The sequence below is a fragment of the Mauremys mutica genome, chromosome 11, assembly GCF_020497125.1.
Source record: "Mauremys mutica isolate MM-2020 ecotype Southern chromosome 11, ASM2049712v1, whole genome shotgun sequence".
Lineage (NCBI taxonomy): Eukaryota > Metazoa > Chordata > Testudines > Geoemydidae > Mauremys > Mauremys mutica.
In genome coordinates, this window is record NC_059082.1 from 54013739 (window position 1) to 54030792 (window position 17054).

The 17054-nt window shown below is 49.2% G+C and overlaps 1 protein-coding gene across 4 annotated transcripts in view; it reads left to right on the forward strand.

Annotated features, from left to right (window-relative positions):
• The window catches only part of MGRN1 (mahogunin ring finger 1), a 117918-nt gene continuing 100864 nt past the window's right edge, over positions 1-17054 (forward strand). Inside the window, exon 1 of one of the 4 annotated variants that reach the window (XM_044981202.1) lies at positions 1-216. In XM_044981202.1, coding sequence (XP_044837137.1) covers positions 129-216 — 88 coding nt within the window. In that variant the 5' untranslated portion in view covers positions 1-128. The remainder of the gene's footprint in view (positions 217-17054) is intronic. The other 3 variants (XM_044981205.1, XM_044981201.1, XM_044981204.1) reach the window with 3 other exon arrangements.

Below are 17054 nucleotides of genomic sequence, written 5' to 3' on the forward strand. Positions count from 1 at the left end.
GGGCGGGTGGACTCGCTTTCCCGTGCTGCCCCGCGACTGGCTGTGGTGGTGCGAGTCGCTGGGTCCGGGGCGCTCGCTGGCCGCTTTCGCCGCTTCTGGGTCCCCGGCCGGTACGGGCCGGTGCCGCCATGGGCTCCCTGCTGAGCCGGCGCATCGCGGGCGTGGAGGACATCGACATCCAGGCCAACTCGGCCTATCGCTACCCGCCCAAGTCCGGTAAGGGCGGTTCGGCCCGGGGGCAGACCGCCCCCCCCACCCCTCCCCGCCTCCCCTCCGGGCCTCGACCCCCGGCCCTCCCCGCACCGCTTCGACCCCCGGCCCTACCCCTCCGGCCCTCCCCGCACCCACCGGGCCTCGACCCCCTTCCCGCCCGGCACCTCGACCCCCGGCCCTCCCAGTGCCCCTGGGCCCTGCCCCCGCATCAATCGCCTCTCAGCCCGCCCGCGCTCCCCCCCGGGCCTCGGCCCCCTCCATTCCTCCCAGCGCCCCTGAGCATCGCGCTCTCCCCTGGGCCCTGGCCCCCCTTGGCGGTGCTCAGGTTTGGGGCTTGGCCGCGTCTCTGCCCCAGGAGGTTGCTTTCACCCTGCACCCGTTCCCCGGGGCCTTGGGAAGGTTGGAGGTTAAAGGCCACCGTGTGGTGCAGTTGTGTAGGTGTGATCAGCGCAATCCCAAGGTCCACTGACCAGTTAACGCCCATCCGGCACACCCCCCCACTTGTCTTGTTGACAGTGAAGTTGTTACTTCAGACAGCACTTGCTGGGCCTCACGTGTGCAGTTTGATTGCTGCTATCACTGCAGCCAACCAGGTCCCTCTTTCGGGACCCCTGTCCTAGCCCAAGGGTGCTGAGTTTGGGTTGCACACATGATGGGAGAATTTACATCATGGGAAGATTTTTTTTTTCACCATGGAGCTTATAGAGACCTTTGCTTATCAAACACTTAGATCAGGCCTGCACAACTCGTAAAGCGGGGAGGGCCACATTCCTCCAAAGAAAACAGCCGAGGGCCGAAACCTCCAGGCCCCGCAGAAACACCCCACCCCAGGGCCGTCCAGCCCTGCAGAAACAAACCCTCCTTCCCCAGCGCCGCCCCACCAAAACAGCTGTGGGCCAAGAAGGAAGGTTGGGGGTGGGGAGGTGATACTTTATTTTAAATCAACCGGGGGCTCCCAGCTGAAGAGGTGGCTGGGAGCCCTCAGGATCAAATTAAAGGGCTCGGGGCTCCGGCGGCTGGGGGAACCCGGCAGGGCCGGCTCTAGGTTTTTTGCTGCTCCAAGCAAAAAAAATTTGGCTGCCCCCCGTCCCAGCCCTGGGCTCCTCCCTGTACCCCCCTGCTGCCCCAATCCTGGGCTCTCCCCCCACTGACCCACACCCCCTGCCGCCCCAGCGCTGGGCTTCCCCCTTTCCTCCCCATCGGTGCCCTCCCCCCACCGTGCTGCTCCCCCAACCCTGGGCTCCCCCTACCAGTGCCTCCCCCCCCCCACACCTCCTGCCTCCCCAGCCCTGGGTCACTGGTAACGCTCCCAGGGCAGGTCATTCAGCAGGAATTTTGGATGTGCACAAAACACAGACAGGATTTGTTCCCATATGGTTACAAAGCTGCAGTAAAGTGGAACAATTTTCAGCTTGTGTGATTGGAGGATATCTGGATGCATATTATAAGAGTGTCCTCCATAAATGAGGAAAAGTTGAGGTGCCTTTATTATTCTTTTGTTCCACTCTTTCTTTCTATGGGGAATTTGCCAATGCAATATCACTGTCTTCCTTTTAAACAAACAAAAAGGCAATGGCTGTTGAAAATAGCAATTCCAGTGCTAATAAGCATTTCTTGCTCAATTTTATCCTGCTTTTTCTACAGCAAGTTACAGTGGATCAGTATATTTGATTTGGGAGAAATGAAGTAACAGCTGCCCAAACTGAGCTTGAGCACTCCTGAATTTTGAGGTGTTCAAATCTGGAATGCAGGTGCTGGGCCTGTGGGCTCCACGGGGGAGCATGGCAGCAATGTGTCTGGAGCTGCATAGAGCCAGACACGCTGGTCTGAGTGGCACGGTAAGGGGGCTGGGGGTTGGAGAAGGGGTAGGGAGTTCCAGGGGGCAGTCAAGGGACAGGGAGCAGGGGTGGTTGGATGGGGCAGAGGTTCAGGGGGGCAGTCAGGGGACAGGCAGCAGTAGGATAGGCATGGGAGTCCCAGGGGTTTATCAGGGGACAGGTAGGGGGTGGGGTCCTGGGGGAAAGTTGGGGGGGGTCTCAGGAGGGGGCAGTTGGGGACAAGGAGAAGGGAGGCTTAGATAGGGGCTGGGGTCCCAAGGGGCAGTTGGGGCAGGGGTCTTGGGAGGGAGCAATCGGGGGACAAGGAGCAGCGGCATTTAGATAGGGGGTGGAATCCTGGGGGGCAGTTAGGGGCAGGAGTCCCGGGAGAGGGGTATCAGGACCAGCAGTGTTAGATAGGGGGTGGGAGTCCTGGGGGGCAGTTGGGGCAGGGGTCCGGGGAGGGGGCAAACAGCGGCCGCGTGCCAGGATTCAAATGGCTCTGGGCTGCCCGCAGCCGTGGGGAGCCCTGAGCCCTTTAAATCCCAGCCGCGGCTGGGAATCTCTGCGGGCAGCCCAGAGCCCTTTGACTCCCCACGGCTGGGATTTAAAGGGCTCTGGGCTCCCCGCGGCTGCGGGCAACCCAGAGCCTTTTGATTCCCAGCCGCGGCTGGGATTTAAAGGGCTCTACGCTCCCCGCCGCTGCGGACAGCCCAGAGCCTTTTGATTCCCGGCTGCGGCCGGAATTCAAAGGGCTCTGGGGTGCCCGCAGAGCGCCGTGTGCGGGGGATTTAGAATCCCCTCGCGGGCCGCATGTTGTGCAGGCCTGACTTAGATGATGGGCCTGTAATGCCTGCCAGGAGTCCTTTGGGTTAGTACAGGAGAGAGGAGCTCCCTGGGAAAAGAATGGGTGTGGATCTGCAAGTGGAGTTTTAAGAGCACTTCATGGGCTTTTGGGGCTTAGCCTTGCTCCTCTAAAACTCAGAGCATTTGTTTTCTTTACACCATAAGGGCTGTTCTCTATTTCCCAATCTCTGCACTTAACTTCCTTTTTGTATGGTGTAAACAATACAGAGTGTGTGATGCTCAACAAAAATTACTGGGTGGGATAATGGTCTCTGTCAGGGAAATGCTTCCTTCCAGCCAGTATCTGACCTCAGGGTTAAAGACACAGAAAGCAACACCTTGCAGTAAGAAGACAGCATCTCCTCAGACTAAATGCTTACTGCTGTCACTGCATGGGTTGGAGACAGCCCCTTGCACCATCAGAACTTAACAAGAAATGCATGCCTCCACAGAGCAGGGAGAAAACCTGATTCTTACTGAATCAATAAATCCGTAACTTCCAGGCTGTCCGGCCCCTAAAGTCCTACAGAAAGGATTTTTTCGCCTGACAGTGTAAATGTGTTGCTTAAATAAAAAGGTTCTGTTTGATTATTTTTTTCCTTTCACTCTTCCCTGGGACCTGTATGGTTGCAAAGGCTCCCAGCCTGCCACTTCTGTTTTGTTCCATCCATCGTTTTCCTTTCACCTATGAATGGGAGGCTTGTTCAGTGTTATTAATTCTGCTTACGGAGGGATTTTTGTCTATAGTCCATGGGACAAGGTCATTTGATTCTTCTGATTGGTGAATTCCTCAAACTGGGAGGTCCAGAGACCCCAGAATGTGACTACCAAGCTCCAGTCTGAAGGTTGCACAAATCTGAACTGAAGAGGCGATTGCCTGTCATTGGTTAAAGAGAGTTGGGAGTGTTCCCTCTAATTTTTCCCACACATGGGCTGGGTTGGGGCTGGGGAGGGGTGTCCCTCCACCCGCTGCAGCAGGTTTGGGCTGGGGGAGGGGTGTCCCAGCTGTGGCAGGTCTGGGGCCGAGTTTGGACTCGGGGAGAGGCACCCCTCCGCTGGCCGTGGCAGGTCCCGGCTGGGCGGGTTCCTTGAGTGCCTGTGCAGTGCTTAATAGGCACAGCTTGCAGGGAACTTAGGTTGGGACATCCAGTCCTGAATCCCCACAGCCTTCAAGACTCTAGGTTCTCCTAAAGGTTGCTCCTGAGTATTGGTTTGCAAGGGAAAATAGGAACCAGATCGATGCGTTAACTTATCTGTTAACGTGAAACATTTTTATCAGGTCTTCTAGCTGCTCTCCTAGCAATGACAAACACACACAAACATCTGTATTGCCAATGCCATGTGACTCTTTGTCCTTTGTGTCTCTTACCTTACCCCAGGATAATTAATTGGCATCCAAATAAATCAGGGGCATCTGTTGCCATGGGATTGTAGAGATGTGGGTTAAATTAGACTTAACGGTGAAGCTTTCAGTGGGGGCAGAAGTGTTTGTGTTGCACCATTTAAGAGGTGGCTGTCTCTTTTCCCAAGGGCTTCTTAAGCAGATGCCTTTGTGCTTGTTCTGGAGAGAGACTGCTGTGATCAACAAACCTGAGGCGCTGTTCACTGGTATATGTCAGCAGTGGTCAAATCAGTGTATCAATAGAATCTTTAAATGGCTGATGAGGGGGAAAGGAAGGAGGATGTTTGTGGCCTTGAGGTGATTTGAATGTATAGGGGAACCAGCCTACTAACTAAAAAAGCAAGAGACTTATGATGCTGCTTTGTGTAATTGGGATGTAATGCCAGTCATCACAATGGGTTCTAGATGTAGGCTCCTGACGGCTGTAATTTGTCAGTCATCGTGGTATTTAGATTACTGTGACATTTCTTCAGTGGGAATGATGAACTAATTCATCTTATTTGAAGAGGCTCAGAGTATGTATGGACAGAAGACATTGTTTGTGAGACATTTCTCAGTAGTTGCAGCAGTTTGATTATAGGGATGTTCATTGATTGGTCCCCAGGCAGTTCTCTATTTCCCACAGTGGGTACAGAACTCCTGACCCTGAATTTCCAGAGATGGACAGCCACCTTCAGCATTGTGTTCTGTGGGGATGGGCCTGATTCCTAAAGGCATGCACAATCCTGACCCTGCCTAAAAAGGCTTGAAACTCAGGCCTGGTCTACACTACACGGTTAGTAAATTGCCTTGCATTGATCTAGCTATGAAAGCATCTTCACTTAACTTTGGCTCCTCATGACGTAAGTGCCTCTCTACGCCGATTTAGTAACACCACCTCCTCAAGTGGCATAGAGTCATGGTCGATGTCATTAGGATGATGTGGTGTCAGTGTAGATACTGCGTTGCTTATGTCAACTGTTACTGGGTTTCAGGATCTGTCCCACATTGATAGAACAATCGACACAAGTGCTCCTGGAGAGGACACGCACCGCCAACACAAGAAACCAAGTATGCGCACACAAACGATTTAATAATTGCGATGGCTGTATGATTTTGGCACCATCCCATCTTGTCCCAGCGTACATCTACAGAAAGAGATACTTCTCTATGGTTATGCAAGTGTTGGTGGATCACGGGGGACACTTCGCCAACATCAACATGGGCTGGTCCAGGAATGCGCCTGATCCTTGCATCTTTAGGAATGCAGGACTGTTCAGAAAGCTGCAAGCAGGGACTTTCTTTCCCAACCAGCGGATTACCATTGGTGATATTAAAATGCTAATAATGATCCTGGTGGATCCAGCCTACCCCTTACTCCCCTGGCTCACGGAGCTGTATACCAGCCACCTGGACAGCACCACGGGAGAGATTCATTGGTTCAGCAGGATCAGAATCCCAGCTGAATGTGCTTTTGGTAGATTGAAGGGATGCTAACGTTGTTTACTCACCAGATTGGATCTCTGTGAGAAAAATATCCCAATGGTTATAGCTGCCTGCTGTGTCTTGCATAGTATCTGTCAAGCAAAGGGGAAAAGTTGCTGCCAGGGTGCAACTCTCCACTGAGCCAGATGCAAGGGTTATTAGAAGAGCTCAGTGCAGAGCTGTACAGCTCAGGGAGACCTTGTGGCTGGCTCACTGTTAAAACGCTCTTTCAGTAATGCATTGCGGTGTACTGTGCTCTACCTGGCTCTGCTGTTTTGGGGGACTGTTGGGAGTTGTGTGCTGCTTGGTGTACATCTGTGAATATAACACTGCCAATGCACCTATTAATTTGGTGGTGCTTGCTGTACATTTATGATTATTACACTGTCACTGATCCTATGAGTTGTGTCATGCTGACAATAACAAGTGGATGCTTTCAGTTCTGCTAGGCATTCTGCAGCATATGTTGGGAATTAATAAAGATGAATTATTTTCCGAACAATAGAATTTTATTGAGTAACAAAACCCATGTGCAAAAAAAATTTTTTGTGCGTGCAATTTAAAAGCAAATACATAAAAATCTTAATACATGAATGGTATTGAACTTAACAAGGAGAAAGAATGTTCATGTCCATTTTGGCTACACATACAGCAGCCGGGGCTTTCATAGGTCAGTGAATGTGAAGCTACTAGCTTGTGTGCTGCAATGGTGCCTGGCAATGTTATCACCCATTGGTGTGGGAAAGTGTCCTACTGCGGAGGAAGAAATAAGACTGTCATCCCTAGAAACCTTTTGGGAGAGGATTGTAAAGTGTCTCCAGGAATGTTTCATTGAGCTCTCTCCGGAGGATTCAAGGGACATCCCTGTGCACACAAATTGCTCCATATGGCCCCCTTTGTCAAACTGTACAGGGTAATGAAAAGCTGAGAACTCCTCTACCTCTCCTAGTGTAAGTAAATTAATGCAAAGTCGATAGCTGTTACATTAGGGGTGCCATCAGTATATCATTATAATGAGACATACATTTACACACTTACCTGATGTTCCTTCCCCTGCATCAGGCTCGCCTGTGCTCAATGCCATGACTGATTGAACTGCAGTAGAGTCTCAAACGGATCCTGGATCGAGGTATAGCTGGAGCCCCTGGATGCATGTAGCAGGCATAGTCGGTTGGGCAGTTGCACACAACAGTAGAGGACTGCTAGGGGTGCTTGCCAAGTTGTACAATCAGGAAAAGGCATTTCAAAAAACTGCGGGGTTTTAAAGGTCAGCTGCTGGAGGACTGTTAAGGTCGACATAGGTAACGCAGTGTCTACACTTTCACGGCATCAATCTCAGTATGTCAACCCTGGCTCTACACATCTCAGGGAGGTGGTGCTACTGCATTGCTGTAATGGAGCACTTACATCGGCGGGAGACAAATTTAAATGTAGAGACACATGCACAGCAAGTTAATGCAAGGTGGTGTACGTCGACCTAACTTTGTAGTGTAGACCAGGCCTTAGAGTGACCTTGCTTCTGGACTAGGTAAACTCCAACCCTCTGACTTTTTTTGGAGGAGAAATTAAAATGATTGAATTGGCTCAATCTGGACTGAATGTACAAACTCCATCCTCAGTGGTGGTTACTGTTTAGAACAAAGGACTGACAAAAGACAGTGCTGGGTTGAAAAGCCAGGTAGAGCTACCAGTAGACCAAGCATAATCCCAAAACACGTGTATTCTGGGCTGTCCAGCAGAGATGGAAAATCCAGAGCCTGGAGCATTTATGGAAAAGCTCCTTGCCCTAGTGTTATATAAATATAAATTTGAGAAAATAAATAATTCACCAGAAACCAAGATAGCCGCATCCTGGTTTGGAGACAAAAAGTTATGAATACAGCCAAAAATAAATCCACAGCAGGGGTCCGCAGATAGCTTCTGCTCCTTTTGCGCCACCTAAGCAGTGCAAAGGGAGCAGAATAGGGCAGAAAATCTGTCCCTAAACTGTTGATTTGTGACCCTTGACTTTTGGGAATAACATGTTTGGCCCTCAGGCTGAAAGATAGGCTACCAGAGGACATGGGCCTGAGAACTGAAAATGAAATAGACCAGAAACAAATGCAAGTGACTAGTTTTGATTTCACGGTCTAGGCTGGGAGAAACTGTGCAAAAGTTAAACTGTGCAAAGCAATTATGTCTTAATTATTTGTGGATCACAATGTGGTAGTTAAAACTTGTTTTTAATAAGATTTTTAACTTGATGCTGTCCCTTTGCATCTACCTCTGTTACTGAGAGCGATATTACAAGGAACCTTTGTTTTTTCTTTAGTTTTGCTGTGTGTCCATGCGCGCACATGCCTGACCAGTCTCCTGAGTACATATACTGTGTTTTTGGCGGTCTTTCAGAACATCTCAGCTGACATTTTTATCCACAAATTCTATCCTCTTTTAATTGCTAATTCGTCTCCAAGTGTCTCCTGTTGCACATCAGGTTCTCTGCCACCTGTGATTTGAGCCCCTACGGCTCACTGTGAGCGTGCATGACATGCTGCTGTGACAGCTCAAATCGAGTGAACCAGTCTCTGGATCATTTGCAAAGACGCAAGTTTTCAACTAGGGACAAAATCCTTTAGGCCAAAAATGGCTTTAAAGAAGGTTCCCAGAAAGGACACTGTTAGAAATAATGAAATAATGCAGCTTTTAGATAAGAAAGATGACAACCTTCATGTTGAAAGGAACATGACTGCTTGCCAGGTCATGCAGAATGACAGCACCTTGGTGGGCTATCAGTGGATACGAGGGCTGTGATGAATGCTTGGTTTTCATGTATGCCCTTCTGATGTGCCTATGCTATGATAGCAATGCAGGATAGTTAGCAGAGCACTGGTGCTGCGTCCAGCTTGGCCCATATTCTTTGCCTCTCTTTGTATTTCTGATGGATCATGTTGGAGGATGGTTACCAGTGAAGTGTTGCCAGGCCTTTTACCAGCTATCTTTGTAGAGGAGATGCTTATACACTGTTCTACAGCAAGACTTCTCTGAAAACACCATCTGCACCTCCAAGAGTTGTCATTTTTTTTTGGCTGGCTGCATTGTCTCTCATAGGGAGGTGGGGAGACAAGACAGGCACTGATAGAGCTAGGATCTTGCCTGTTGAGGGATTTGTAGAGGAAGAGAAGGACCTCTTGCTAGTCCCGCAGTCATTCTACGGTTGCTGGACATGCAAAAGTAGATTAAAGCTGTCGCTCCAGGAGCAGAGCACCATGTTAGCTATTCCCACTTCTCAGCTCCCTTCTCCATGTGCTAGCAGAAGACCTGGAGCTCTGCCTTGGTGCTGTGAGCTCCCAGTCTAGCAGAGTGGAGTGAGTTAGGATTCCGTCTAAGCCAGGGTTGAGCAAACTACGGCCCGTGGGCCATATCCGTTCCTTCAGATGTTTTAATCTGGCCCTCGAGCTCCTGCCGGCGAGTGGGGTTGGGGGCTTGCACTGCTCCGGTGCTCCAGCCGGGGAGTGGGGTCAGGGGCTTGTCCCGCTCCATGCGTGCTGTGGTTCCACAAGGCTCCTGGAAGCTGCGGCATGTCCTCCCTCTGGCTTCTACACGTAGAGGCAACCAGGGGGCTCCGCGCACTGCCCTCTCCCCAAACACTGCCCCGCAGCTCCTATTATCTGGGAACCACAGCCAATGGGAGCTGCAAGGATGGCATCTGCGGACGGGGCAGAACGCAGAGCTGTCCGGCTGTGCCTCCGCATAGGAACCAGAGGGGGAACATGCCACTGCTTCCGAGAGCTGCGTGAGGTAAGCACCATGTTCTAGATTCTGAAGCCAATACCTAAGAATATGAAGTGTTGGCTTCCAAGAGCTTGCATCCCAGCAAGGTGTTTGTTGTGGCAGTTCCATTCCTCTAGCTGCTGTTTTTTGGCTGGGTGCTCCACAAAGGGAAGGAGAGAGATGTTGCTAGCATGGAGGACAGAGACTAGGGGGCAATGAAGAGCCTGTACTCAGGAGAAAGCATGGGAGACTGGTGATGGGGTAAGGGCCAGAGCGAAGGATGGTGGGATGGGGAAGGGAGAGTTTGGGGTATGATCTGATAATGACTCCATATCAACACTCCCAAGGAAGAGAGAATAGGGTCAGATGGAAAGAGGCAGGGACCTGGAGAAGTGAGGAGCTGGGATCAGAGGGGAAAGATGGTGGGAGTGGGAAGAAAAGACAACTCTTAACCAGCACACGCAGGTGTCTAGGATGAGACTTGCAATTAAATGTAACAGAAAAGGGCACAGAGTTGCAGCAGTGTGTGGCTTTGTGCCTTACTCCACACGTTATAGATATTGGAATGTGTGATCAAGAGCATGTCTTTCTCACATTTTCCTTCCTTTAGATTCTAAGCAGTGATAGCACTTCAGTGTAGATTTCCTCATGTAATGTATTTGTAAATGCACTGCAAAGTTAGTTATGGTTTCCACAATAACTGTAGCACTGCCCATATCTAGTAGGGCTTAAATTTAACTGTGCACAAATAACACAACATACCAAATATACAGGGGGTGAAGTGACAGTCATTTAGGGAGCCCTTAAAAGTGAATCTCCTGCTCCTTATGGATTTGCTCCACTGTTAAAGGGTGGGATTCCCAAGGTACTTAGTCCCAGTTCTATGCACCCCTGTGATCTGCAAAACTCCTGCTGAGCCTGGTAGGCACCTAAGCTCTCTCGATGCCTAAATTTTCAGGGTAAAACTTCCCTCAGCACCTACATTTCTGCCTCATGGCATGCACACTGTTGCTTCCCCCTAGGTGTCCGGATGCATGTCTCCTGCCTAAGCCCCAGAGCGATCCATCTACCTGGGGAAGATAGGCATTTGCTTGCCTATCTTGCGTGCAGGACCTGATCCGGTATGTACGCTTAGAGGCCGCCTACTGGCTGATCACTGGGCAGTGGGATATTCTGATGTGGGAGTACCTCAGTGTCTCCTGCTGAAGCTGTTCCACTGTGGATAAATCATGAAAGAATGACTGGGGCCCCACCGGGAGGTAGGAGACAGGATCCAATGCCTTTGCTCAGTTACTGTCATTATATATCCCCAGTGGAACAGCTTCAACAAGAAAGAGTGAGACATCAAGCAGAGTGGACTCTGTTAGTCTGGATGGCATTGTGTTCTACACGGCTGAGGTTATGGGACAAGTGATGCTGCTTTTCCACAATTTCAGCCTGTGCACGTCGGCGAAAGCACTCTATGTAGAAGTCCAGTCTTTTGTTTTGACCTTCAGGAGGAATCCACGCAGAATCCTTCTTTTTGTAGTGTTGGTAGGAAGGTTTCTCTGGGTTAGTATGCTGTTCAGAAGTGTGTTGGAAATATTCTTTGAGTGGGAGACATCGAAAGTAGGATTCTAGGTCACCACAGAACTGTATCATGTTTGTGGGGGTGGAGGGGCAGAAGGAGAGGCCCCATGATCCATTGTCTACAGCCAAGCTCTAAGATACAACCGCATTTGCTCCAGTCCATCAGACAGAGACAAACACCTATAAGATCTCTATCAAGCATTCTTAAAACTACAATACCCACCTGCTAAAGTGAAGAAACAGATTGACAGAGCCAGAAGAGTACCCAGAAGTCCCCTACTACAGGACAGGCGCAATAAAGAAAGTAACAGAACATCACTAGCTGTCACCTTCAGCCCCCAACTAAAACCTCTCCAGTGCATCAAGGATCTTCAACCTATCCTGAAGGACGATCCCTCACTCTCACAGATCTTGGGAGACAGGCCAGTCCTCACTTACAGACAGCCCCCAACCTGAAGCAAATACTCACCAGCAACCACTCACCACACAACAAAAACACCAGCCCAAGAACCTATCCTTGCAACAAAGCCCGTTGCCAACTCTGTCCACATATCTATTCAGGGGACACCATCATAGGATCTAATCACATCAGCCACATCAGCAGGGGCTCGTTCACCTGCACATCTACAAATGTGATATATGCCATCATGTGCCAGCAATGCCCCTCTGCCATGTACATTGGCCAAACCGGACACCCTCTACGCAAAAGAATAAATGGACACAAATCAGACGTCAAGAATTATAACATTCAAAAACCAGTGGGAGAACGCTTCAACCTCCCTGGACACTCAATTACAGACCTAAAAGTCGCAATTCTTCAACAAGAAACTTCAAAAACAGACTCCTATGAGAAACTGAAGAACTGGAATTAATTTGCAAATTGGACGCCATTAAATTAGGCATGAATAAAGACTGGGAGTGGATGGGTCATTACACAAACTAAAAACTATTTCCCCATGCTAATTTTTCCCCTCACTGTTACTCACACCTTCTTGTCAACTGTTTGAAATGGGCCATCCTGATTATCACTGCAAAAGTTTTTTTCTCCTGCTGATAATAGCCCACCTTAATTGATTTGGGGGGGAGGGATAGCTCAGTGGTTTGAGCATTGGCCTGCTAAACCCAGGGTTGTGAGTTCAATCCTTGAGGGGGCCACTTAGGGATCTGGGGCAAAAATTGGTCCTGCTAGTGAAGGCAGGGGGCTGGACTCAATGACCTTTCAAGGTCCCTTCCAGTTCTAGGAGATTGGTATATCTCCAATTATTATTAGTCTCGTTAGAGTTGGTATGGCAACCCCCATCTTTTCATGTTTTTATTTATATATATATATCCCTACTTTATTTTCTACTCCATGCATCTGATGAATCATAGAATATCAGGGTTGGAAGGGACCTCAGGAGGTCATCTAGTCCAACCCCCTGCTCAAAGCAGGACCAGTCATTGGACAGATTTTTGCCCCATATCCCTAAGTGGCCCCCTCAAGGATTGAACTCACAACACTGGGTTTAGCAGGCCAATGCTCAAACCACTGAGCTATCCCTCTGGTTTTAGCCCACAAAAGCGTATGTCAAAATAAATTTGTTAGTCTCTAAGGTGCCACAAGTACTCCTCGTTCTTTTTTCTAAAAGGGCCATAACTCATAGAAATGTAGTTTTAACTTTGACCAAAATGGTCAGAAAGCTTCTAAATCCAATTAATGTAGCTTGGTGCTCAAATTGTACTGTTTTGGAAAGTTCAGGAAATATTTAGCCCCAGGTGATATGCATTTTCCTGTATTTTTCTGCCTTCGGTTAAAGCAAAGTTTGTAGTTCTATGACAGTGTGAACTTGTTTGTACCATGTAATACCTCAAAGTACTTGTCATTATTTGTAGAATGGACTGATTGGAGAGAAGTTTTTCTGTCTATTTTTATGCAGTTAGGCAGATCAGGCCTACCCCCTTATTATAAAACATACTTTTGATATATGCTCTAAAGCTCCTGTGGTACAACTGTAAATTATCTTCTTGCTATCACTGAATACAACAGTACGTGTAAATGGCGTCTAAGTCTCATTAGTGTTATATAAGGGCTGTAGAATGCTTTGAACGTACCTTGTGAATAACGAAGTATAACCACTTACTCTTATGTAATTCCTACATATAACAATGAGCTAGTGAAAGTCTAATGCAACACCCCTTCAAGCTATATTTACTCACAAAAATAGTCAAAGTAATTTGCAGATAGTTGAAACATTTCTACTCCCCCTCAGAATCTGTGTCTGATGAGTTCGTTAGTCTGTTGCTACCCTTGTCACTGTCCTAGCTGCATGCGTTGGAGCACACCAAATCTTCCCTGCAACATTTGCATCTCCTTGTTGCACTGGTACATTCTCAGCCACATTGCACAAAGGTGAGGATGGCTTCTGGAGCAGGCGGCAGCACCATCGTGTTCAGGACAAGATGTCCCGTGCTGTCTATCACCCATCTGTTGCAGACGGAACAAGTGAAGATACTGAACTGTTGCATGATTCCATATGGCTGACTGATGATTTGCATTTTTCAGGTGCTCTCTGAAGAAGGCCATTTTTGGTGGCAGTTTCTCATGTGTTTTGTTCTTCTTAGCACAAATCTCATTGCACACGTTATCCAGAGATGCTTGCCTCTTCCTTTGGCTGTTTTGTGTGGAGCAAGGCAGGTGCCTCACTCATTCCCACAAGAAACACAATAGGTGCAGCTGCCTGACTGGAGTGGGGGGGCAGGGAGAGGAGGTTCCTGTTTGTGGGTAGCTAAGCAGAGACAGGCACCTCCCTGCAGCCTGAACTTACCTACCTATCTCAGAGAGAGGGAAAAGGCTTAGCACACACCCCTCTCCTTGGCATCTCCAATTGGCAAGCTTCATTGGCTCCCTGCCTAGTGAGCTGGCTTTTGTGAATTGCCTTCTAAGGTGTCGCTCTCTTCCCATTCATTGTATAGGGAGACAAGGCCCCTAACTCAGGCTTTGTGGATTGTAGTGTTGCTCCTGATTTTTTTTTCTAGGTGCCTAAAAGTTGGGCATTGCAATGCCTAAGTCCTTTTGTGGATCTGGGCCAAAGTGTCTAATGGGCATCCATCCTAGTTAGCAAACTCAGTTAGAAACCAGAGGGGTATGGAGGCATGCTTTCACTGTACTATTCTGGTTCCATAGTGTCACCATAGTGTCGAGATACTTAAAGGGATTGCCTAGGCTTCTCCCAAATACTGACTTAACTCACTTGGATTCTGTCCTGGAGCATCACTTGCTTCTCTCCAAACCCTGTATGCATTACCCTGTTGTTTGCCTCCTTAGCTTCCTCCTCTGATCAAGCTGCTGAGCTCTAGTTTCCAGCCACTGGGCCAAAGGGTTGAGCATAATCCTTTAGCACAGCTGGCAATTGTTAACAAGACTTGGCCAGCAGCAAAGAGCGAGAGATGCTAGTCATTCACAAGACGTTCTAGCTCCTGCTTTTTTAAATAAACATTCCTTCTATTGAAGCAAATACTGTGTACAAGGAGTATGGCAAACTTCTGCTATCGCTAGTAGGCGTTTTGTTTTTATAAGCAGAGGCCTCTAACACTTACAATTTGACACACATTGACTTCAGTAGGACTATTCATGTAGAATTTATTCCTACTCGGTCCTTCATTGAAGGAGTGCATGAGTAGGTGCATCATAGGGGCAGGCTCACCGCCCCATCATGCAGCTTTCTCTGTCTCATCGTTCCATGGGCTTCTGACTACGTTTCGTGCCATTTTTCAACTGCCCCTGTGAACAGTGTGCCCGCCATCTCTGCCTGAAAGCATGGATTGCTGCACTGCTCTCCAGTGATGTGCTGAGCGTTATGAACACAGCGCAGCTGATCCTGCAGTATTTCATGAGCTGTGACTCTGAACAAGAATCTGTGCTGCCAGCCCTGCTGTGTGCCATGGAAAGAAACAATTCAAGACTGATGTTGGCATTCATGGAGCAGCTGCACACGGTGGACTGTCACTACTGGACTCAGGAAACAAGCACTGAGTGGTGGGATCGTACTGTGATGCAGGTATGGGATGAGGAGCAGTGGCTGCAGAACTTTCAGATGCACAAAGCCACCTTCCTTGAACTCTGTGCGGAGCTCACTCCTGCCCTGCGGCGCAAGGCCACCAATATGAGAGCTGCCCTCACAGTGGAAAAGCACGTGGCGATCACTGTGTGAAAGCTGGCAACTCCAGACGTCTACCGGTCACTCACAAGTCAGTTTGGAGTTGGTGATGCAAGTGTGCAGGGCCATTAATTGCTTCCTGCTGCAAAGGACTGATGCTGAGCAATGTGCAGGAAACAGTGCATGGTTTTGCTGCAATGGGATTCCCTAACTGCAGTGGGGCGATAGATGGAAGCCATATCCCAGTTTTGGCCCCAGAGCACCTTGCGACGGAGTGCATCAACAGAAAGGGCTACTTCTCTATGGTATTGCAGGTGTTGGAGGATGAGCAGGGTCATTTCACTGACATCAATGTAGGGTGGTCAAGGAGGGTGCATGGCCCACTCATCTTCAGGAACACTGGCCTGTATAGAAAGCTGCATGCAGGGACTTTCTTTCCAGACCAGAAGATTCCAATGGGGGATGTTGAAATGCCAATCGTGATTTTGGGAGACCCAGCCTACCCCTTACCTAAGTTCCCTCTAAGCCACACAGCAGGCTATCAAGGGCTGAACAGATGTGCAGCCACAGGGGCCTGGACTGGAGAGGAGAGTGGCGCCTCTGCCCCGGCCCCAGAGGAGCCACAGCCAGGGAGAGGTGCCTTTTCCCCTGGTCCCAGAGCTGCTGCAGTGCGAGAGGGCTGTGCAGAGTCCTCTCTCCTCACCACAGCCCTGGGGTAGCCTGCACCCCAAACCCCTCATCCCTGGCCCCACCCCAGAGCCTGCACCCTCCCCACACTCTTAACACCCTGCCCCAGCCCTGAGCCCCCTCCCACACCCTGAACCCCTGATCTCTGGCCCCAACCCAGAGCCCTCACCACCCCACACCCAACCCTCTGCCCCAACCCTAAACTCCCTCTCATACCCTGAACCCTGCATCCCTAGCCCCACCCCAGAGCCCCCACCCTCAGCTGGAGCCCAAACCCCCTCGCCCCCCCCGCCACACATCACTTCCATATTAGTGCACATAACAAAATTAATTCTGCACATGGATGTAATTAATTAGAGGGAACATTGCCCATTTCCCCCATAGCTCATGAAGCCTTACTCCGGAATCCTGAACAGCAGCAAGGAGCGCTTCAATGACAGTTCTTCTGAAGTAATTATGTAAGATAGACCAGGGCTAAGAGTGTCACGGGTGGAACAGATACTTCAGCATATGTACTTAGCACATATTCTAAGGGACCAATAAAGGTAAAGAGGCCCATTAACACCCCTGTAGTCATAGGACAAAAATGGGGGTTAATGGCTTACAGGCGGTTGTAATAAGCCATAAATCCCGTGTCTTTATTAAGACCATGATTATTAGTGTCTAGCAAAGTTATGAATTTAAGCTCCAAGGTTCATCTTTTGAAAGTGTTGGGCGGGTTTCCTTTGTGGATGAGGCCGGATAGGTCAGACATAGAGTGATCGCTTTGTGAAAAATGTTCACCTGCTTAAATTTTCCTGACTCTTGCACACTGTATTATGAATCTGTCACCACAGGTAACTGCCATCTTTGATTTGTTAGGTAACCATCTAGCACTAATTTAGTATATTTCCCCAAGTACCCCCAAGAGCTTCTGATGCTGTTCTGGCTCTTTTCCTCTTAACTCCTATAAACCCCTTGCCCTATGCTCTCTAGGATTTGCACAGTCCTGTGTTTCTTGCTTGGAATGTCTGCCTTTCAATGAGCACTTTACGTGCATGTGCACTCACTCTTACATCTACTAGTTGCCCTACGGGAGGAGTGGAGGAATAGTGTTTGGGGTCACATAATGGCTGTCCTCTGGACCATGCACCTCTGGCTCAAGGCAGACCCTTACTACTTTAAGGCAGA